The sequence below is a fragment of the Labrus bergylta genome, chromosome 6 (genome assembly GCF_963930695.1).
Source record: "Labrus bergylta chromosome 6, fLabBer1.1, whole genome shotgun sequence".
NCBI lineage: Eukaryota > Metazoa > Chordata > Actinopteri > Labriformes > Labridae > Labrus > Labrus bergylta.
In genome coordinates, this window is record NC_089200.1 from 9,769,740 (window position 1) to 9,793,136 (window position 23,397).

Genomic DNA, 23,397 nt, shown 5'->3' on the forward strand with positions numbered 1-23,397 from the left:
AAAAAACCGATAGAGGGATGTGAAATAAAGTTTGCACAAGCTAACACTCAATGTGAGCTTTGATTGTCTACTGAAATGCATACTTATATGTATTTCTCACACATGGCTGGTCAGACAGGGCAATACTCAGGACTAGAACCACACTCACCTCATGAGTGTTCTGTTAGGCCACAGACCTGACCTGATACAATAGTTAGATCATTTAAAAATATTTCAATCTTGATCTGTTTATTTATGTGCTTCAAAAAAAATCCACTCAGCCTGGTATGTTTCTCTGGTGCGAATGCCAAGTTCCTTTATTTTATTTTCAGTATGAACTTGTCTGAAGTGAATTAGTCACCTTTATGGCACGTGAAACCTGTGATCTCTTTCAAGTAAGCTACATGCTTTGAGGTACTTTACTGCATATTTCCTGCATATAATCACTTGACACAAATACTTTGAAACCCAAATGATTTATTTGTACAGAGCACTGAGGTACAGAGCCCTGAGCTGAAGTGTACTAAGGTGCAGAAGGGCTCGCCTTGGGAAGATCCTGATCCCTGTTGTTATAGCTGCCCTGAACAAAAGACCTCACTGAACAGGCCAGAGTGGGAACTCTTGATTGTTGTTTGATATTGTTGATTTTTTTAAAGTTTTTTTTAGAAGTACAATTCTGAAAAAGCAAAGTAAATATTTGAAAGGAGTCTCGTTGGATTTCATGGTTGAGGAGAAACAGAGTGTGGGATGTGAAGTTTACCCTGGTGTCTTGAGGTTTTGTTGTACATGTGTATGTCTGAGTTACAAATAAAATTACCTGGCATTTTCTCAACTAAACTAAAATAACAGAAAGTGGATCCAAAGACGCTTTTATTTTTTCTAAATGAACAATTTAATACAAACACATAATCAGCAAATCATTCTCCTTTTTTTTTCTATTTCTGTTGGTTCGTGTTCAGCTGGTGTTTCTCTCACTTTGTCCCATAACATAAGAAAATCAGATTTAACAACCTGGATGAACTTCTATTTTATTTACATGAACTAAATGTGCTTGTCGGGTAAATTTAACCGTCCTCGACTAAGAAAGAGAAGAGAGCCCTTTTGAAACCTGTCGTGTAGAAAGGTGTGTCACTTTGATTTACAGTGTGGAGATTATGGTTTAGGTTGGAGAATGACACCTTTTACCAATTATTAAAATGTTGCCAAAGCCTTTAACTTAGAACAGGAGATAAGAAATCAAAGATAAATCATTCTCAGCGTGCCTTAAAACCTCAACGTAAGACTTCAGAGCCAATGATTATTGTTATTTAATGCAATAATAACATAGTTTTATGAATGTCTTTGTTATGATTTAACTAAAGCCTGGACCCCAGGTGCAACACAACAAACACAGGAGCTGCATTTAAGGGGGTTTACTGTCCAAAAAAAGAATCAGAATGATTGATAATCCAGTAGGAGAGGTTGTGGCAGGCAGGCGAAAACTCTGATGGATGCAGGCTTGACTGTAGATGGGACACAGGTGTGCAAAAAGGGAGGAGGAGGTGGGGAGGCTTGACCAGGTGAGGAGGAGGCAGGACTGGAGAGTGATGAGCCATGCCTGCCACACAGACAAACACAGACAGACAGTTGAGGAACAGACAGACACAAGGAAGATGGGGAAACACAAGAAACCACTGGGAAAGCTGAGGCCAATGCTGTAACAGCCCTGCCCTTCTGCACTCTTGAAAGTAACAAAACAAAGCACATTCTACATTCTACATTCTACATTCTACATTCTACATTCTACACACTCTACATTCTACACATTCTACATGCATTTACGTGTCAACCTCGGCTGTAAGAAGAAATAACATAATTATTATCTTTGAAGGAAAACAAAAAATAAATAGTGTTTTATAGGCTACTTGTTTTATGCAAATTGGTCGCTCTAGAGGGCAAAAATCAGCAAGCAAAAAATAACAAACACATATTGCTGTTTATGATTTTACATCTGATCTCCACTAGAGGGAGCCAGAGGGATGGGCTGCTGAAGGCAAGCTGTATCTAGAAAATAAGCAGACCCCCCAGCACCCACATTAAAAAAAAATTGATATGTTGCCGTCAAAATTTTTCATACTTTATTCATCCCTGAGGGAAAATTCTGGTTTTACACTCTCTTACTGAGAAACATGATTCTGCACATGGAGCGTGCCAGAGCTGTTGGGGGCCTTGCTCAAGGGCACCTCAGGAAGTGCCCTGGCATCTCTCCAGCTACCAGACCAACTTCCATATTTTGGTCTATACTGAGACTTGAACCGACGACCCTCCCTTTCCCATCCCAAGTCCCTACAGGCTGAACTACTGTAATTGATAAAAATAGGCCGACACATTTGTTCTTACCAAAAGACTTTTGTAAAAACTGTCCAGTTAGTGTGGTATCCTGATTTTACTTAATATGTTCAAATCTAACTTTGACAACCTCAGAGCAGACGGAAACTTTTGCCCGCCCCCTTAGATCTGAGCCCCCCCCCCCCCCATAAACATACAATATATTTATATAGGCTATCTTTTGGCTTACGACGCATTCAGTCATTTTAGTTGCAGTAATATCATCATAAGTCACTAGCATTTTATTTAGCATCTTGTAATTTCTTTCTTATGTTCTGTTTAAATGTTTGAAATCGTAGTGACTTAATGCTCGATTATTCATGACGTCGTGTGATGTTATTTTCCCCTTTGCGTATATGAGCACCAAAGTTATACAATCTTATCACTTGTTGTTGTTCTGTAACAATGACATTGACAGTGAGTGGAAAACTCACATGCCAGCCTCTCTGTTCTGTTCTGTTCTGTTCCTGTGGTTGACGTTGGCATTTCCATTAGCAGCAGCAGCAGCAGCAGCATCTTTTTGTCCTGTCATCATGCTCCGTCACCACAGGGCCACCGATCTGTTCACAGACTCATCAGACGTGTCATTCACGAGGGGGAACAGAACATGCGAGTCGCTGGGTCAGCCTTGACAGCCAGACGGTCTCATGTGGCACCTATACTTAAGTCTTTACAATGACTCCCAGGTCAGTTTCAAAATCCTGTTTAAAGTTCTTATTTTTGTGTTTAGAGCCGTGCATGGTCAAGCTCCGTCTTAGGTCACTGAGCTGCTGAGGCCTTATAAAACCAGCAGGTCCCTGAGATCCTCTGACCAGGGTCAGCTGGCGGTTCCTGGAACGAGGCTAAAAACCAAAGGAGACTGTGCCTTTGAGGTTGGGGCACCTATATTTTGGAACTGTCTTCCCCCAGAAGTGAGAGCCTTGCCCTCTGAGGACACTTTTAAGAAGCAGCTGAAGACCCATCTGTTCAGACGTGCCTGTGTTTGACCTGTGTGTCTTTGATTTTATGTGACTGTCTGCCTCATAAAATCTCTTTTCAATTCTTTATTGTGAAGCACTGACGTCAGTTCTTGAAAGGTGCTTTATAAATAAACTTTACTTACTTGAGGCAAAGTCAGACCTCATGTGAAAAAGTATGTGTGCTTAATAATGCAGCAGCAGAAGGAAAGCGACACAGCTAGAGTTATCTGTTGCACACCGTCCTTCTGTATTTATAAATACAAACCTATACATTAATTATCTTTCTTAAATTGTCCAAATATCTGATATTTGTAATTTCAGAATTGGACTTTTACTGTCTTCTATACAATAACTTGTTCTGTCTTGTGTTTTAAATGTTACGGACTGTACCAGTGCAGCTCGAATTCTCTGCCTGGACTAACTCACAGGCGTCGCTCCATTTTATGGAAATACACTTGCATGTTACTGACAGTCATACATTTAAAGGACCAGTATGTAGGATTCTGTCAGTGTTCTGTCCCTGGACTTTTGTGAAAGTTCTGATTGAAGTTAAAACCCCTCTGAATATGTCAAATAAAAAAAAGCACTTCATTTAAAAGGATACAACCACTTCTCCTCTGAAGTCCAGAGCTTCAACAACCGCTTCTGCCGCTTCTTTGATGGAGACTTCATCTTCCTCTCCAACTGCAAACCAGCAGACGTGACAGTGGCATCATTTTTTAATTTGACTCAGCTTCATTTTTTTGTTTTGTTAGTTAAGCCGTGTATGAGGACTCACCTGAGAGAATGACTGGGTCCACTTCTGGATAATCTCTCAGGACCCACAGGAAGAGACGAGCCAGGTCCAAAGAGTAAATGAACTGTCTTCTGGGAGTGCCGGATCCCCAGACCACCAGGGGCTTCCCCTCCTCTAACGGTGAACAAAAAATACACACAAACACAAACCATTGCTATAATCTTCAGCATCGTAAAGCACATTATAACGTGCGATTTTTAAAATTGAACCTCAGGTAGAAACATAGGCTGTTAAAGCTGAATGAATGTGGGAGAAAAACACAATATTTCCCTCTGTGAACTATTGAAGGAGAAGACTAAAGAAGAAGAATATGAGGAAAGTAAAAGTGCCCTACATATATTCTTACGTTAATGTACAAATGCACCTTTTTTGAGGAACTATGTGCATTTCGGCCGCAGGAACCAGGCTCTAAACTATGTTCTGGGATAAAAGATTCACCCCTAAAAAAGACCCTGCTAGTGGGGTAGTGCTTTCCAGGCCTGCACCGCCTGCAGTGCTGAACGTCTCCGATTGGTCAGGCACAGCAGAGTTTTCGATAACCCACCGTGTTTAAAGGACTGCAGCTGTTTTTTTCCCACCTTTATCTGGACTGTTACAATTATGAAAAGGTACAAAACACACCAGACTGAGCATGACTTAAAGAACAGAGGAGCAAATGTTACATTCCACCCCTGCATATCCATATAAAACACTGTTTTCCCTTTGATGTCCTTAAATGGTAACAACACAACTCAATCATTTAAAAAAAATATATACAGCAAATAAACCGATAAAAGAAAGTTTAAATATCTACAGTTATATATACTTGCTTTGGCTATGACACTTGTAAGACCATGTGACTTACTTTGGGCGATGTAAGCTTTGTGTATGAGGCCTGGCAGCACATGACCGTCCTCAATGCTGAAGTTGTCATGTGGACCAAACACATTTGTAGGAATCACAGCTGTATAGCAGCGCCCGTGCTGCTGGAAATAAGCCCTGCAAAACAACATATACAGTTTAACACACAATCATTACTCATGCTTTCGTGTCAATTCAACTAACATGTTATAAAGGGTAGACTTCTCACCTGTTAGCCACATCAATCATTCTCTTTGCATAGGCATAACCAAAGTTCGAATCATGAGGTGGACCATCGTGAATCTTGAAAAAGAAGTGAAGTTAGCCACTGTTTACAAACTGCTACATGCAAACCAACAGAGCATATATATATATATTTTTTTTTACCATAGTCTCATCTATAGGGTAGGTGGTCTTATCAGGAAAGATGCAGGTGGAGAGACAAGAAACAACCTTGACAGCTCCAACTTCATTTGACGCCTGCAGCACGTTATCATTCATGTAGATATTGTTTCTCTGCAGGGGACAGACACATCCAAAGCAACAAAAAACACAAGTCGTTTCAATAGAAACTACATGAAGATAGAATTATAATAACATACTCAGATTATTCTTTTCAAACACATCAGCAGTGATAACAAAGGAGTAATGTCCTCCTACCCAAAAGTCAAGGTTGTATTTCATGTTCTTGAAAAGCCCCCCAACCATAGCAGCCAGGTGAATGACGTGGGTCGGCCGATGTTTTTCAAACACTGCTCGTGTTTCATCCATGTTCCTGCAGAGAGGTCACAGTAACAGAAATGAGGTAATGAGCGGAGGCTGTAGGGCTTTTGCAGGAAAACAATCTTGACAGGGGATTTTTTTTTTTTTTTTTAAATAACACCGATAACAAAACTAAACTTTAGATATTTTGTACTTAATGTGGACAGATATAAAGGGGAAAGATGCATGCATGGGAGTATGTTCTCACATGAGGTTGGCATCTTTTGATGAGAGGAAGATCCATTCTTCCCCCTCCTTGGCTCCCCCCTCCTCTCTAACCACATGCTGTATGGCTCTGCCCACCAAGCCGGACCCCCCTGTAACCAGCACCCTCAGTGGAGCAGTGTGTTCACCCTGACCGTTCATCTGGAAGAAGCAAAACACAAAATATCCAGTGATGCATAGGCATTAAAACGATCAAAACATGATGTTAAGGTTAACAAAAAAGACTTTGGCACATGAAGGTGTAGTTATTATGGAACTGGTTACCTAAGTGTGTCTACAGGTGGGGTGTATGCAGACAAACTTAGGTGTTTGCAGAGCTAAAGGCTCAGGTAAATGCCACGTCATACAACAGATCAGTATTACTACAAGGTGTTGAAGCTCACGACATTTAAATACCAAGGAAAACAAACAGAGCAACTATATAGTCACAGTCTCATAACTATTCTATATAAATAAAAGTATCTTATTTTGCAAGCTTACCTTTACAATAACAGTATCCCGATGCAAACCTTTTCGTTGTTACCTCCTTTTTCTCATCAGAGGTGTTAAGAGAGTTCTTGTTACCATAAAATACAAGCCACGCCAGCTATCGTTATTAGCCAAAGTTGATGCTAGCTGGCCTGCACAAGCTGCAACATTCCTAATTTATGCAGCCTAATAAACTGAAACATAACTGTGTAACTAATGTCGAAAATGTGGAATATCAAAGTCTTTTCTATTTCAATGACACGCTAGTGCCGTAATTCAACAGTAACTTTGTGCTACACCGATATGTAAAGTAGGTTTTTGTCGACCGTTCGTCCGCAGATAAGCCGGGGTCAACATCGAACGTAACATTCTTCTTCCGGTCATATACTTCAAAATAAATGTTTATGAACAACTAGCTTGGTCGTTCATTGCTCAAAAGACACGCAATAAAGTTGAACAATTCCTAATAAAAATGCAAAAAACACGACTGTGTATTTAAATGTAAGGTTTCACAGAATAACTGTTCTGAACGAAATATTTAGATTCGATGTCGTGCTTTTATTTTTGCACATGACAGTTAGTTTGCGGTTTGGCTGTGAAGAAAATCTCAAATTCATCCCTTTGATTTAACAAAAAACACTGTTTATATCATCGGACTTTATTTCAATTCATGTAATATTTATAGGCTTGAATGTGTAAATGACAGAAATGTAGAAAAACAACTTTGTCTTAACTTTGTTTTACATTTAAAACACAGTTTACTGCTCTGATTCTGTCACAGCAGTGCTCATGTATAACATCACTTCCTCTTCTCCTCCCTCTGCGATTTCGCTTTTGAACAACACGCTATACAAATTACACAAGCAAATAGCTGTTTATTCTTTATATTTCCGTTCATCTTTCCAATTTAACAAGCTTTATTTATTGGCATGAATGTAATATACTGTATACAGTATTTTCCACACCACCAACTCAACTAATTCCACATCTGGACAGATGAGGAACAAAGTAATTGAGCAGTATCAGGGCCCATATTCATCAAGTCATATTTATAGTTTAATAAATGTGGGTCCTGATCTGTGAAGGTAAATCAATCTCAAAACCCCCAGATTTAGGTTAATTTGACCGCTTAATAATTTGTAGTCACTAAAGTTTTAATTTAAATGTATACACCAAAAACTAAAATGATTGATTCAAATTGACATAATATCATAATAAACAATAAAAATGATCCAAATCAAAAACATGAAACAGTAATAAACAATACCAGAAAATAAAAAACAACAATAAAGACATTGCATTGGAACTTTCTTGCTCTCTATTATTACTTTACAATTCTGCTCTTCATGTGTTCAGTAGCCTACATCCACTGAAAATACATCATAAATATTACTATCTAATCCAAAGCTTTTCAAGATCAAAAAAAGGAACATTTTTAAAATTTTGAAGTGTGAAGAGGAAATGCCTCAGTCATTTAGGGTTCACTACAGCACTGAGATAGTACTGGGGGAAACACCAGTGATGTCTTCATGCTTTGGACAGAGAACTTATCTGTCAGATAATAGTGAAGCCTTTGAAACGATCAACCATCACATCCTGTTCCCGGCAACTCTAACTTGCTTTTCAATGAAGCTGACTAGATCGCTCTGCAACCACTACAGTCTTGTAGATCACATGCAACATTTCTCCATCTATCCCTTAATTTGTAAGGCTGTTTTAAGATGATACTCCTCATGTTAGAAGGTAAGTCCAATTCATTCATTTGCATCATTTGCTCTGTAAGAGTTCAGCATCCTTGAAGAAACAGTGAGAATGATTGTAGTGCTTCAGTATCCTCACTTTTAACAGGTATTGGCAGCCATATAGGCAGCTGCAATTTTCCATGTAAGCAACTGCAATTTTGTATTCATTTCCAAAATGCTCTGCTAAAAGACTTTTGGCTCTTTGGTATCCCAGCTCTGAAGGCAGATGTTGACAGCTGTGCACCAAGGCGCTTGGTTGCCCCCTGGTGTACTGTTTAAGAAAGTGCAAGCAGTCGCTCCAATAACCTGTGTGCTCCTCCACTCCATTCTCAAAAGCTCTTATGTATTAAAGAGGGTCTCCATCAAATAAAGGGATGTTTCTTGATGGGACAATAGAACTTGAGTAGTCAGAAAACTAGAAAAGAAATATACAAACTCAAGTCCATTTACCATTTACCATAAATTCAACAGGAGTAGCCTGACACACTTGTGGGTCTTGAAGATTTATCATCAAAACCCACTTGACTTGTTGTTTACCGGTACTTATGTTTTTCTTCATTTTTTTGTAATCACAACTTTGACATATGATTTCAAACCCAACACAGTTTGAATTTATTCTGTCGCAGTTCATCCAGTTAAAAATGAAACTTTTCAGAAGTACCTTTCTGTAAACTGAGGTTTTAAATATGTGTCTAAGACTTCTGCTGCCAGTACATTGCAGGAAATTGAACTTTGTTTTTAAGTAATGAAAATGGAAATCCAAAAACCTTGACAGGAAATTGTTTTTCTTAAGAATTGTCCTGGTTTCTTTAGATAATCCTTAGTCCTAACCATGACTAAACTTCACCGGACTCTTCTTTCCAAGGCCGACCATGAGGAGGGCCCCTTCACTCTGCCTTTTCAGGGGCCCAGCCTTTTCTTTAGGCGTGCCTGCTATACAATCCAAATGTTTGTTCTATTTTTTTTTCCACTTCATTCAGGAGTTAAAATACACAAACTGAACAGCAAAACATTTAAGCCTGTTTGTAAGTTGTTTGAAAAGCTAACTCTATGATTTCAGGGCAGAAATATAAGATCTGCATTTCTTTACTTAGAAAACGTCAGCAAAAAAGAAAAAAGAAAGCCTTCACTTCAGAGATTTTGAATATCTTTTTTATTTGAATCTGTCCAACATCATCCTCTGCTGGGTTGGTCTACTGAGGAGACAAGAACTTGCCGAGGAAGAGGATGGACTTGGTCTTATTGTGCCTGATGAAGAAGAGGAACGGGTGGTCGGCTGTGAAGTGTTCCTGCGGGCTTAACATATTGAACATGGCGATGCCTGCAGTGGCTGCGGCCGCCTCCGTCCCCTCCTCGTTCACCTCCACAAAGGCTTTGTGCGCCACTGTAAACAGGAAGAGTCCTCCATCGCCATTCATGCCGGACAGATCTGACTTTGCCAAGCAGAACACGTCTGCCATGCCCAGTTTGGCGAGCGGCTCGTTCAGCTCGTAGTCGTCCTCCAACTTGAACTTGGGCAGGTGAACGACGACTTCAACGTTGAGGTCCATGTTTTCCCTGTTGGTCCATTTGTCCAGCTTCTCCTGTGTTAGCGTTTTCTCCAGCTGCAACAACAAACAATATGTTTGTTTTTTGATCATTTTACATCAAATTGTTCATTCCTCTTTGTATAACTGGGCTAATGTTTAGGCTATAATAATATTTATCAGTGGAGATTACAGAGATAAATGAGAGAGATATCTGGAGTTAGTCAGTGATGAATGTAAAGGTTTAAAAGTTCTAAAGCTGCTTGGATGAACATTGGTTTTGAATTGGAGAGAAATACTTGGGCATCTTGACACCTTTATAAATAAACAAAAGCTATATATTTGTCTCTTATTGCTAGAGAGGGACAGACAACCCTTTCAGTGGGTACATTCTTTTGGTTATATTTATCCTGATTGAAATGGGATCAACTTTGCTAATTCAAAAATGTTGAATTTTTAAGTTATTCATCAGTATCCTTTATTGGATGCTATTCCAAATTGTTCCTTAGTTTGCATTGCAGCTCTCATCAGATTTATATATATATTTTTTGAATAATTAAGAGTGCTGTGAAAACTGCGCCCAAAGTTGGCTGGATGATTTTTAACCGATTTAAAAAATGTAGGAGAGCACAGACATAAGGACATTTCAAGCCGATTTTTAAACTTTTAATCGTCCGAACGCACACAGTATATATGACTCGGCCAGGCATCAGGGCTGCACGGTGGTGCAGTGGGTAGCGCTGTTGGAAAAGACTCCACAAGGACCCTTCAGGAGAGCGAAAACAGATTGAATTGTAAAAATGTCATACTCTTTCTAGGTTGAGTACCTTCAGGAGACTGTCGGGGCCGTTTGCAGACTCCTTAGGCAGCAGGATGAACATGCTGAGCTCCTCATCAGTGTACGGCAGCTCCAGGATCTGCAGACCGAGCTCAGGGATGTAGTTGAAGGGCAGCGTCTTCACCTGGTGCATCATCTGGACCGGCGTACTTTTATTCTGACACACAATTAGGACATTAAGGTCAAAAGATCAAGTTAGAAAGTCTGCATTGGTAGGTTTGTACCAGTGCCAGATTTTAAAAATGGATATGATTCTATTAAAAAACAAACAATTTGAATACCTGTTTCAATACCAAGGCAACAAAACATTCTTAAGCACCCAATATTGGGTAATTGGATATATTTTAAGTACCAAAAACTCCTGCAGGTCTGAATTGCACAAATATGTTGGTAACGTTTTGTGTAATTTAGACAGTGCCCCTTTTTTGCTTGCAACAGCTTTGGGAGAAAAAAATATACCGTTTTTTTTTTTTCCAGCACTATCGATCATTAAAGGTCACATATTATGCAAAATACACTTCACCATGTTGTTCTAACACTAATATGTGTCCTTAGTCAGTCTACAAACCCCCCAATGATGAGAAAAGTCCATCCTCTCTGTCTTCTGCCTGCTCCACTTTTCAGAAAATGTATGCTCAAACAGGCCGTTTGGAGATTTTCCCTTCATGACATCACAAAGGGCAGTAACCCCTCCCCCAGGTGGATGACACTTCCTTAGCTAGGTGTTTGTTCTGCTCTCTGAGTCTGCCTTCTCACCGTAAACAATAGGACATGGAGCAAGAAAGCCAGAGTACACCCGAGCCCTTCCAGAGAGGGGGCGTGGTCAGACACAGCTCATTTACATTTAAAGCTACAGACACAGAAACAGCCTGTTCTGAGCAGGGCTGAAATAGAGGGGTTTATAGACATGACCAAATACAGGATCAGAGTGGATTTAGAACAAGACACTTCACACACATGTTTTGGGGAGCTCTGAGACTTATTGAAACTGGTTGAAGAGGAGGAGAATATGTGACCTTTAAAACAACAGAGGGTCTTGTTTTGCAATATAATGGTAGACTATCAAAAATTATCGAACAATTTAAATATTTTGAAAGCTTAAGTTTCTTGTATTCTACAATTCTGCAATTCATTGAGTAGACACTTTTATCCAAAGCATCGTACATCAGAGAGTAAGAACAACACAAGCAAGGAAATAGAGAGGAGGAAACAACATCAGTAAGTGCAAACAAAAAGGTTTAAGTCCGATCAGACACACAGGTGTTGAAAGGCAAAACACAACATTGGCAGCTGCTCTTGAGAGCTCTAATCAGCAACATTCAAGTTTACATGTCATGATCCGAAAACTTCAGCTGTAGTTTTCACCTTGTTGACTTTGAAGGGCATCTCCATGGTGTTTTTCACTTTGAATGGGTTCTTCCAGCTCCCCTTGAAGTAAATGGCATTAACCAGAGCCAGTCGGGTCATTGGGTTGACTGTTCCTGGCTTCAGAAGATCTTTAATCTTATCTGAAAGGAAATAAAGAGAAACTAATCAAGGACTCGTCAAGGACACTTTGGAAAGATTGCAGCACAAATTGGTTTAAAACGCTTTACTTTCTGTCTGCTGCTCGACCCAGCTGTTGATCTCCGCCCTGCAGGCCTCTGGAGCTCCGATGAAATCCACAGATTTCAGGTCTGCCTGGTAAAACTTTTGTGTGGCTTCGAGGAATTTCTTTGTAAAGCAGAAGATAACAATGAGTGAACAGTGAATAACAACCTAGATCTCCTGTAGCAACTCCTCATTACCGTAATACTTGGTCCATATTAATCACAACTTTGCAATAGACAACATCTCTTTCTGGATATTTATGCTTTGGTTACATTAAAAATCATGATGGCTACAGCTGTCTGTTATTCCCTGTGCCGTTTGTCCCTTCTCCCCTTCTGTTGTCTCCAGCTCTGCCCAGGTGAAGCTACTGAGGTGACCTAGCCTCAGAGCTTAAAAGCTCGGTGCTGGCTTCAGGAGGAGAAGGAGACTGCTGTGACGCTCAGTCAGGGATTGGGTGGTGTAAGTTGAGAAAACTCACCGGGAGGAAGTTGGCTGTGCTTTCTCCGTAGAGTCGGTTAGCAAGTTTCAGGATGTAGGATGCAGACGGTGAGTTGATGTCAGCGTTCAGAGTGTGAAAGTCTGCATGCACGCCTTCACCAGCACTGAATGAGAGCGCCTGTGTGACAGTCAGGAACAAAACATTTTATTATAGCATCAAAAAATTGTGTTACAGTTGTGTTACCCCAAACAACTTCTTTATCCTGAACTAAAACCATAGACTGTAAATACACATGGACGAAGCCTCAGTGACGTCAATCATTGGTTAAAGGTTGAAGGGGGTGGTCACCATAGTGGAAATGCTTTCTCAACCTATCTTTCAGTCAACCTAAAAGCAGGCAAAGAGCTGGAGCCGAGTCAGGTATTAAGCCTCCTGACAAACAGCTTCACCACACCCGTCCATCAATCAGGTCAGCCACATGCCTTATTATCAATAACTCTTATCCTTCTTACAAATCAAAACAAATGAGTTATATATAAAAAAAAAAAACTCTGTATAGGGTGTGCCAATAGAGACATGAGTAATTCAGACCAATTTTGTTTTTTTAACCATGTTGTAAACATGTTAATTTCTGCTGTTAAAACAGGCTTTTTTTGAATGGGGTGTGTATGTGACTTCCAGAGTGTCGGCACCCACCCTCGAGTGGACAATCGAGGAACTGCAGCTCTTTACACTTTGGCACTGGCTTCATTTTCAGTACAGGTGGTTGCTGTTTGACTGAAATGCAGATAGCAGTGAGCACCAACATCAGGAAAAAATCCCTGCAGCGAGGTTTCAAAATCAGGTGGAAAGCTTTCCCTAAAGAGTGGTGGCTCTAATAGCAGCAGATTGATACTATTTTGCACTGACGTATTCATATAATGTTATCAAACTTTGGCCACAATTTGTATTTGTCCAGTGATTCACTCGTTCATCCTCCTGCTGTTTTCAACACAGAAGTCATTAATCATGATAAAAGGAAGGAGACTAAAGAACAAAGCTCTGAAGATTAACTGCTCTTTTAAAAAGCAAACATAGCAGAAACTGCAGCTCTGTGTGTAACAGCCAGTTTGTAGAATGTCCTGTTTTATAGCGAACAATACATGACTTGTTGAAGAGGTATTTATTGAGGTCAAAGTACAGGTGTTGTTAGAGTTCACCTGCCTCAAGACACACCTTTTAGTCCGTGCTTGAATACACATCTTTGCTAAAAGGTTGAACTCAGAATGTGAAATGGAAACAGACCAAGATGACTGCATTTTAAAACCTTCATTGCTAATTATAAAATGAGATATACGACTTCTTACCTGTGCCATCTGGGCCGCAGTGTTTCCTTTAGCTCCCAGGTAAACCATGGCCAGGGCCGAGCTGATGCTGAGCGGGGAGACGAAGATGTTCCCATTGGGGTTCGCTTTGCTCAGCGTGCGGAGCAGGTCCAAGGCGAAAACGGTGTTCGAGCTGCTGATGGCGGCCATGACTGAAGATGTACACTTATCCTATAAATAGCAAATGGTGTTTTAAATGTGTTTATAACATGTAAGTAAGCAAAAGTGTGCTCATAGCTGAGTGTGTTTACATGAAGCAAACTCTAAGTTACAAAGAATGTAAATGCAGTGCTAGAGCTGAGGTATGTACTCATGTTTACTTCAAGCCATAGTTGTCATAGTAGAAACGATAAATATTTAAGTAGTGCTGTAATAATACAACATTTTTCACAACTACAATCTGTGAAACCTTCATGTGGCCTACACACCTTTACAGAATAGGAACATACCAACATTAGAATCGAAGAGTGTACTTTTTTTTTTGTCATTGTGGTGAACAATATTTATATGCATTGTACTCAGTCGGACAGAAAAAGTCTTAGTTTTCACTCTTTAAGTATCGTTGGAAAGTAACTGTATAACATACAAATAGTGCAAGTAAACAACTTAATTTCCTTTTTAAATTTTGACCCACTGATGTATCTAAGGGTTAAGATATATATAATTGATACTGGGATTTTCCCTCTTAGTTAATGAGCCAATAAAAGTAGTAAATGTGAAACCTGAGATTCTGTGTTGTCATTTCACCCACAGGAGCTGATTGGAAAAACATTTCTGTGCAGTGAAGTAATCTAATGAATGCACATGCAGCCTGAATTATCACTTTTGACATTCAGTCACAGACATCACCCAAGATGGTGTGTAACATTTGGCAGTATATGTTATGGTTTAGCCTCTAAGCTTAAGGTAGGACCTGCAGGTAGCCTAAGGGAAAACCTTTTAGATTGAAACGAAGCTAATTACCTTTAAATACTGTATAACCATAGGCCTTGTTATTAGGCTACTTGTTGTTGTTTTTTACCACACGTCTAAGCGAAGTACACATCAAGTGTGTTTTCTCACGCTGACTGGCGCAGTTGCAGCTGTAAAGATGCGTTCAAGTACCCGGAAATAAACCCCGTACGTCCATCTTTAAACACCGAAAGCAGGGGTGAAAACTAATATTTACAGTCTATGGTGAAAACGAAAAGCACCATTGCGTGAGTTAAGCTACAGTGTGCCTGACTGAACTCCAGGCCTGTATAAGCTGTGTAGTAGTTATATTACCTGATGTTCGTCCCACAACGAGTGAAGCTCGCTCTTCTGTCCCGCACTGTGCAAAAGTGAAAGTGAAAGTAAAACGTAAAGTGAGGCGGTGGTCCGAAATATCCCCCCGGAGAGAGAGAAAAGTCCCTGTGCAGTGGTTGTGGTTGAACCCAGCAGTTCACCTCTGCCCATTTATACAGAGCACAGACTGCCGCTGTCACCGCAGCTCTGTGTGGGAGGAACCATAGGGAGGGACGCGTGATTGCGCGATAAGTTACGGACTGGAGACAAAAACATCCGCGCCATTATACTCAGAGGACAAAAAAAAACCGATAGAGGGATGTGAAATAAAGTTTGCACAAGCTAACACTCAATGTGAGCTTTGATTGTCTACTGAAATGCATACTTATATGTATTTCTCACACATGGCTGGTCAGACAGGGCAATACTCAGGACTAGAACCACACTCACCTCATGAGTGTTCTGTTAGGCCACAGACCTGACCTGATACAATAGTTAGATCATTTAAAAATATTTCAATCTTGATCTGTTTATTTATGTGCTTTAAAAAAAATCCACTCAGCCTGGTATGTTTCTCTGGTGCGAATGCCAAGTTCCTTTATTTTTTCTGCCCACAACTTATTTGAACATCAGAATTAGTCTAAATTAAAATCAAAGAAGATCTTATGTGCACTATCTTTCAGTATGAACTTGTCTGAAGTGAATTAGTCACCTTTATGGCACGTGAAACCTGTGATCTCTTTCAAGTAGGCTACATGCTTTGAGGTACTTTACTGCATATTTCCTGCATATAATCACTTGACACAAATACTTTGAAACCCAAATGATTTTTTTGTACAGAGCACTGAGGTACAGAGCCCTGAGCTGAAGTGTACTAAGGTGCAGAAGGGCTTGCCTTGGGAAGATCCTGATCCCTGTTGTTATAGCTGCCCTGAACAAAAGACCTCACTGAACAGGCCAGAGTGGGAACTCTTGATTGTTGTTTGATATTGTTGATTTTTTTAAAGTTTTTTTTAGAAGTACAATTCTGAAAAAGCAAAGTAAATATTTGAAAGGAGTCTCGTTGGATTTCATGGTTGAGGAGAAACAGAGTGTGGGATGTGAAGTTTACCCTGGTGTCTTGAGGTTTTGTTGTACATGTGTATGTCTGAGTTACAAATAAAATTACCTGGCATTTTCTCAACTAAACTAAAATAACAGAAAGTGGATCCAAAGACGCTTTTATTTTTTCTAAATGAACAATTCAATACAAACACATAATCAGCAAATCATTCTCCTTTTTTTTTCTATTTCTGTTAGTTCGTGTTCAGCTGGTGTTTCTCTCACTTTGTCCCATAACATAAGAAAATCAGATTTAACAACCTGGATGAACTTCTATTTTATTTACATGGACTAAATGTGCTTGTCGGGTAAATTTAACCGTCCTCGACTAAGAAAGAGAAGAGAGCCCTTTTGAAACCTGTCGTGTAGAAAGGTGTGTCACTTTGATTTACAGTGTGGAGATTATTTCTTGTCTCCACCCGTCACGTAGGCTTACAGTATAGCCATGGTAACCTCTGACGCTTGATAAACATTTGTGATTCATGGCGACCTTTGGCCTCCGGACGTCTATGTTACATAACAGTCGTCATATAGACTGTCCCACTATGGAGGAACGTCATCGCTATGAGCTACTCAAAACCTCACAGTTCAAAACATTTATAATGAAGCCAAATTAAGCAGCAAAACTATACTTTAGCTTTTGTTATTTTTGCTTTAGGTTGGAGAATGACACCTTTTACCAATTACTAAAATGTTGCCAAAGCCTTTAACTTAGAACAGGAGATAAGAAATCAAAAATAAATCATTCTCAGCGTGCCTTAAAACCTCAACGTAAGACTTCAGAGCCAATGATTATTGTTATTTAATGCAATAATAACACAGTTTTATGAATGTCTTTGTTATGATTTAACTAAAGCCTGGACCCCAGGTCCAACACAACAAACACAGGAGCTGCATTTAAGGGGGTTTACTGTCCAAAAAAAGAATCAGAATGATTGATAATCCAGTAGGAGAGGTTGTGGCAGGCAGGCGAAAACTCTGACGGATGCAGGCTTGACTGTAGATGGGACACAGGTGTGCAACAAGGGAGGAGGAGGTGGGGAGGCTTGACCAGGTGAGGAGGAGGCAGGACTGGAGAGTGATGAGCCATGCCTGCCACACAGACAAACACAGACAGACAGTTGAGGAACAGACAGACACAAGGAAGATGGGGAAACACAAGAAACCACTGGGAAAGCTGAGGCCAATGCTGTAACAGCCCTGCCCTTCTGCATTCTTGAAAGTAACAAAACAAAGCACATTCTACATTCTACATTCTACACACTCTACATTCTACACACTCTACATTCTACACACTCTACATTCTACACATTCTACATGCATTTACGTGTCAACCTCGGCTGTAAGAAGAAATAACATAATTATTATCTTTGAAGGAAAACAAAAAATAAATAGTGTTTTATAGGCTACTTGTTTTATGCAAATTGGTCGCTCTAGAGGGCAAAAATCAGCAAGCAAAAAATAACAAACACATATTGCTGTTTATGATTTAACATCTGATCTCCACTAGAGGGAGCCAGAGGGATGGCTGCTGAAGGCAAGCTGTATCTAGAAAATAAGCAGACCCCCCAGCACCCACATGAAAAAAAAATTGATATGTTGCCATCAAAATTTTTCATACTTTATTCATCCCTGAGGGAAAATTCTGGTTTTACACTCTCTTACTGAGAAACATGATTCTGCACATGGAGCGTGCCAGAGCTGTTGGGGGTAAAGTGCCTTGCTCAAGGGCACCTCAGGAAGTGCCCTGGCATCTCTCCAGCTACCAGACCAACTTCCATATTTTGGTCTATACTGAGACTTGAACCGACGACCCTCCCTTTCCCATCCCAAGTCCCTACAGGCTGAACTACTGTAATTGATAAAACTCATAAGAATAGGCCGACACATTTGTTCTTACCAAAAGACTTTTGTAAAAACTGTCCAGTTAGTGTGGTATCCTGATTTTACATAATATGTTCAAATCTAACTTTGACAACCTCAGAGCAGACGGAAACTTTTGCCCGCCCCCTTAGATCTGAGCCCCCCCCCCATAAACATACAATATATTTATATAGGCTATCTTTTGGCTTACGACGCATTCAGTCATTTTAGTTGCAGTAATATCATCATAAGTCACTAGCATTTTATTTAGCATCTTGTAATTTCTTTCTTATGTTCTGTTTAAATGTTTGAAATCGTAGTGACTTAATGCTCGATTATTCATGACGTCGTGTGATGTTATTTTCCCCTTTGCGTATATGAGCACCAAAGTTATACAATCTTATCACTTGTTGTTGTTCTGTAACAATGACATTGACAGTGAGTGGAAAACTCACATGCCAGCCTCTCTGTTCTGTTCTGTTCTGTTCCTGTGGTTGACGTTGGCATTTCCATTAGCAGCAGCAGCAGCATCTTTTTGTCCTGTCATCATGCTCCGTCACCACAGGGCCACCGATCTGTTCACAGACTCATCAGACGTGTCATTCACGAGGGGGAACAGAACATGCGAGTCGCTGGGTCAGCCTTGACAGCCAGACGGTCTCATGTGGCACCTATACTTAAGTCTTTACAATGACTCCCAGGTCAGTTTCAAAATCCTGTTTAAAGTTCTTATTTTTGTGTTTAGAGCCGTGCATGGTCAAGCTCCGTCTTAGGTCACTGAGCTGCTGAGGCCTTATAAAACCAGCAGGTCCCTGAGATCCTCTGACCAGGGTCAGCTGGCGGTTCCTGGAACGAGGCTAAAAACCAAAGGAGACTGTGCCTTTGAGGTTGGGGCACCTATATTTTGGAACTGTCTTCCCCCAGAAGTGAGAGCCTTGCCCTCTGAGGACACTTTTAAGAAGCAGCTGAAGACCCATCTGTTCAGACGTGCCTGTGTTTGACCTGTGTGTCTTTGATTTTATGTGACTGTCTGCCTCATAAAATCTCTTTTCAATTCTTTATTGTGAAGCACTGACGTCAGTTCTTGAAAGGTGCTTTATAAATAAACTTTACTTACTTGAGGCAAAGTCAGACCTCATGTGAAAAAGTATGTGTGCTTAATAATGCAGCAGCAGAAGGAAAGCGACACAGCTAGAGTTATCTGTTGCACACCGTCCTTCTGTATTTATAAATACAAACCTATACATTAATTATCTTTCTTAAATTGTCCAAATATCTGATATTTGTAATTTCAGAATTGGACTTTTACTGTCTTCTATACAATAACTTGTTCTGTCTTGTGTTTTAAATGTTACGGACTGTACCAGCGCAGCTCGAATTCTCTGCCTGGACTAACTCACAGGCGTCGCTCCATTTTATGGAAATACACTTGCATGTTACTGACAGTCATACATTTAAAGGACCAGTATGTAGGATTCTGTCAGTGTTCTGTCCCTGGACTTTTGTGAAAGTTCTGATTGAAGTTAAAACCCCTCTGAATATGTCAAATAAAAAAAAGCACTTCATTTAAAAGGATACAACCACTTCTCCTCTGAAGTCCAGAGCTTCAACAACCGCTTCTGCCGCTTCTTTGATGGAGACTTCATCTTCCTCTCCAACTGCAAACCAGCAGACGTGACAGTGGCATCATTTTTTAATTTGATTCAGCTTCATTTTTTTGTTTTGTTAGTTAAGCCGTGTATGAGGACTCACCTGAGAGAATGACTGGGTCCACTTCTGGATAATCTCTCAGGACCCACAGGAAGAGACGAGCCAGGTCCAAAGAGTAAATGAACTGTCTTCTGGGAGTGCCGGATCCCCAGACCACCAGGGGCTTCCCCTCCTCTAACGGTGAACAAAAAATACACACAAACACAAACCATTGCTATAATCTTCAGCATCGTAAAGCACATTATAACGTGCGATTTTTAAAATTGAACCTCAGGTAGAAACATAGGCTGTTAAAGCTGAATGAATGTGGGAGAAAAACACAATATTTCCCTCTGTGAACTATTGAAGGAGAAGACTAAAGAAGAAGAATATGAGGAAAGTAAAAGTGCCTTACATATATTCTTACGTTAATGTACAAATGCACCTTTTTTGAGGAACTATGTGCATTTCGACCGCAGGAACCAGGCTCTAAACTATGTTCTGGGATAAAAGATTCACCCCTAAAAAAGACCCTGCTAGTGGGGTAGTGCTTTCCAGGCCTGCACCGCCTGCAGTGCTGAACGTCTCCGATTGGTCAGGCACAGCAGAGTTTTCGATAACCCACCGTGTTTAAAGGACTGCAGCTGTTTTTTTCCCACCTTTATCTGGACTGTTACAATTATGAAAAGGTACAAAACACACCAGACTGAGCATGACTTAAAGAACAGAGGAGCAAATGTTACATTCCACCCCTGCATATCCATATAAAACACTGTTTTCCCTTTGATGTCCTTAAATGGTAACAACACAACTCAATCATTTAAAAAAAATATATACAGCAAATAAACCGATAAAAGAAAGTTTAAATATCTACAGTTATATATACTTGCTTTGGCTATGACACTTGTAAGACCATGTGACTTACTTTGGGCGATGTAAGCTTTGTGTATGAGGCCTGGCAGCACATGACCGTCCTCAATGCTGAAGTTGTCATGTGGACCAAACACATTTGTAGGAATCACAGCTGTATAGCAGCGCCCGTGCTGCTGGAAATAAGCCCTGCAAAACAACATATACAGTTTAACACACAATCATTACTCATGGTATCGTGTCAATTCAACTAACATGTTATAAAGGGTAGACTTCTCACCTGTTAGCCACATCAATCATTCTCTTTGCATAGGCATAACCAAAGTTCGAATCATGAGGTGGACCATCGTGAATCTTGAAAAAGAAGTGAAGTTAGCCACTGTTTACAAACTGCTACATGCAAACCAACAGAGCATAATTTTTTTTTTTTTTTTTTTTACCATAGTCTCATCTATAGGGTAGGTGGTCTTATCAGGAAAGATGCAGGTGGAGAGACAAGAAACAACCTTGACAGCTCCAACTTCATTTGACGCCTGCAGCACGTTATCATTCATGTAGATATTGTTTCTCTGCAGGGGACAGACACATCCAAAGCAACAAAAAACACAAGTCGTTTCAATAGAAACTACATGAAGATAGAATTATAATAACATACTCAGATTATTCTTTTCAAACACATCAGCAGTGATAACAAAGGAGTAATGTCCTCCTACCCAAAAGTCAAGGTTGTATTTCATGTTCTTGAAAAGCCCCCCAACCATAGCAGCCAGGTGAATGACGTGGGTCGGCCGATGTTTTTCAAACACTGCTCGTGTTTCATCCATGTTCCTGCAGAGAGGTCACAGTAACAGAAATGAGGTAATGAGCGGAGGCTGTAGGGCTTTTGCAGGAAAACAATCTTGACAGGGGATTTAATTTTTTTTTTTTAAATAACACCGATAACAAAACTAAACTTTAGATATTTTGTACTTAATGTGGACAGATATAAAGGGGAAAGATGCATGCATGGGAGTATGTTCTCACATGAGGTTGGCATCTTTTGATGAGAGGAAGATCCATTCTTCCCCCTCCTTGGCTCCCCCCTCCTCTCTAACCACATGCTGTATGGCTCTGCCCACCAAGCCGGACCCCCCTGTAACCAGCACCCTCAGTGGAGCAGTGTGTTCACCCTGACCGTTCATCTGGAAGAAGCAAAACACAAAATATCCAGTGATGCATAGGCATTAAAACGATCAAAACATGATGTTAAGGTTAACAAAAAAGACTTTGGCACATGAAGGTGTAGTTATTATGGAACTGGTTACCTAAGTGTGTCTACAGGTGGGGTGTATGCAGACAAACTTAGGTGTTTGCAGAGCTAAAGGCTCAGGTAAATGCCACGTCATACAACAGATCAGTATTACTACAAGGTGTTGAAGCTCATGACATTTAAATACCAAGGAAAACAAACAGAGCAACTATATAGTCACAGTCTCATAACTATTCTATATAAATAAAAGTATCTTATTTTGCAAGCTTACCTTTACAATAACAGTATCCCGATGCAAACCTTTTCGTTGTTACCTCCTTTTTCTCATCAGAGGTGTTAAGAGAGTTCTTGTTACCATAAAATACAAGCCACGCCAGCTATCGTTATTAGCCAAAGTTGATGCTAGCTGGCCTGCACAAGCTGCAACATTCCTAATTTATGCAGCCTAATAAACTGAAACATAACTGTGTAACTAATGTCGAAAATGTGGAATATCAAAGTCTTTTCTATTTCAATGACACGCTAGTGCCGTAATTCAACAGTAACTTTGTGCTACACCGATATGTAAAGTAGGTTTTTGTCGACCGTTCGTCCGCAGATAAACCGGGGTCAACATCGAACGTAACATTCTTCTTCCGGTCATATACTTCAAAATAAATGTTTATGAACAACTAGCTTGGTCGTTCATTGCTCAAAAGACACGCAATAAAGTTGAACAATTCCTAATAAAAATGCAAAAAACACGACTGTGTATTTAAATGTAAGGTTTCACAGAATAGTTGTTCTGAACGAAATATTTAGATTCGATGTCGTGCTTTTATTTTTGCACATGACAGTTAGTTTGCGGTTTGGCTGTGAAGAAAATCTCAAATTCATCCCTTTGATTTAACAAAAAACACTGTTTATATCATCGGACTTTATTTCAATTCATGTAATATTTATAGGCTTGAATGTGTAAATGACAGAAATGTAGAAAAACAACTTTGTCTTAACTTTGTTTTACATTTAAAACACAGTTTACTGCTCTGATTCTGTCACAGCAGTGCTCATGTATAACATCACTTCCTCTTCTCCTCCCTCTGCGATTTCGCTTTTGAACAACACGCTATACAAATTACACAAGCAAATAGCTGTTTATTCTTTATATTTCCGTTCATCTTTCCAATTTAACAAGCTTTATTTATTGGCATGAATGTAATATACTGTATACAATATTTTTCACACCACCAACTCAACTAATTCCACATCTGGACAGATGAGGAACAAAGTAAGTGAGCAGTATCAGGGCCCATATTCATCAAGTCATATTTATAGTTTAATAAATGTGGGTCCTGATCTGTGAAGGTAAATCAATCTCAAAACCCCCAGATTTAGGTTAATTTGACCGCTTAATAATTTGTAGTCACTAAAGTTTTAATTTAAATGTATACACCAAAAACTAAAATGATTGATTCAAATTGACAT

The 23,397-nt window shown here is 39.9% G+C and overlaps 3 protein-coding genes across 3 annotated transcripts; all 3 read right to left on the minus strand.

Annotated features, from left to right (window-relative positions):
• Positions 1-836: 836 nt before the first annotated feature.
• Positions 837-6,751, minus strand: LOC109975822 (GDP-L-fucose synthase-like). The gene is made up of 9 exons (XM_065955688.1): positions 6,409-6,751; positions 5,912-6,069; positions 5,602-5,716; positions 5,329-5,457; positions 5,171-5,244; positions 4,946-5,079; positions 4,084-4,215; positions 2,781-3,989; positions 837-1,576 (listed from the first exon to the last, which is right to left on the minus strand). Exons 2-8 carry the CDS (start codon positions 6,067-6,069, stop codon positions 3,898-3,900), a joined length of 834 nt encoding a protein of 277 aa, XP_065811760.1. The 5' UTR covers positions 6,409-6,751; the 3' UTR covers positions 837-1,576; positions 2,781-3,897.
• Positions 6,752-9,268: 2,517 nt separating this feature from the next.
• Positions 9,269-15,356, minus strand: LOC110000425 (leukocyte elastase inhibitor-like). The gene is made up of 7 exons (XM_020655697.3): positions 15,162-15,356; positions 13,878-14,066; positions 12,571-12,708; positions 12,098-12,215; positions 11,868-12,010; positions 10,492-10,659; positions 9,269-9,742 (listed from the first exon to the last, which is right to left on the minus strand). Exons 1-7 carry the CDS (start codon positions 15,330-15,332, stop codon positions 9,332-9,334), a joined length of 1,338 nt encoding a protein of 445 aa, XP_020511353.2. The 5' UTR covers positions 15,333-15,356; the 3' UTR covers positions 9,269-9,331.
• A 1,013-nt stretch (positions 15,357-16,369) lies between these two features.
• On the minus strand, positions 16,370-22,542 carry LOC136179394 (GDP-L-fucose synthase-like). The gene is made up of 9 exons (XM_065955689.1): positions 22,205-22,542; positions 21,708-21,865; positions 21,398-21,512; positions 21,125-21,253; positions 20,965-21,038; positions 20,740-20,873; positions 19,878-20,009; positions 18,581-19,783; positions 16,370-17,354 (listed from the first exon to the last, which is right to left on the minus strand). Exons 2-8 carry the CDS (start codon positions 21,863-21,865, stop codon positions 19,692-19,694), a joined length of 834 nt encoding a protein of 277 aa, XP_065811761.1. The 5' UTR covers positions 22,205-22,542; the 3' UTR covers positions 16,370-17,354; positions 18,581-19,691.
• Positions 22,543-23,397: the final 855 nt, after the last annotated feature.

What these genes read in the sequence shown, in the direction of transcription:
- LOC109975822 (XM_065955688.1), bottom strand. Translation starts at nt 6,069, where the DNA reads ATGAACGGTCAGGGTGAACACACTGCTCCACTGAGGGTGCTGGTTACA. An exon ending in TCAAAAGATGCCAACCTCAT is followed by an intron (nt 5,717 to 5,911) that starts GTGAGAACATAC and finishes ACCTCTCTGCAG; the next exon opens with GAACATGGATGAAACACGAG. An exon ending in AATACAACCTTGACTTTTGG is followed by an intron (nt 5,458 to 5,601) that starts GTAGGAGGACAT and finishes TGTCCCCTGCAG; the next exon opens with AGAAACAATATCTACATGAA.
- LOC110000425 (XM_020655697.3), bottom strand. Translation starts at nt 15,332, where the DNA reads ATGGGCAGAGGTGAACTGCTGGGTTCAACCACAACCACTGCACAGGGA. An exon ending in CTGCGGCCCAGATGGCACAG is followed by an intron (nt 12,709 to 13,877) that starts GTAAGAAGTCGT and finishes ACTGTCACACAG; the next exon opens with GCGCTCTCATTCAGTGCTGG. An exon ending in GCCCCGACAGTCTCCTGAAG is followed by an intron (nt 9,743 to 10,491) that starts GTACTCAACCTA and finishes TTGTTGTTGCAG; the next exon opens with CTGGAGAAAACGCTAACACA.
- LOC136179394 (XM_065955689.1), bottom strand. Translation starts at nt 21,865, where the DNA reads ATGAACGGTCAGGGTGAACACACTGCTCCACTGAGGGTGCTGGTTACA. An exon ending in ATGATTGATGTGGCTAACAG is followed by an intron (nt 20,874 to 20,964) that starts GTGAGAAGTCTA and finishes GTTGTTTTGCAG; the next exon opens with GGCTTATTTCCAGCAGCACG. An exon ending in GGACCCAGTCATTCTCTCAG is followed by an intron (nt 19,784 to 19,877) that starts GTGAGTCCTCAT and finishes GCTGGTTTGCAG; the next exon opens with TTGGAGAGGAAGATGAAGTC.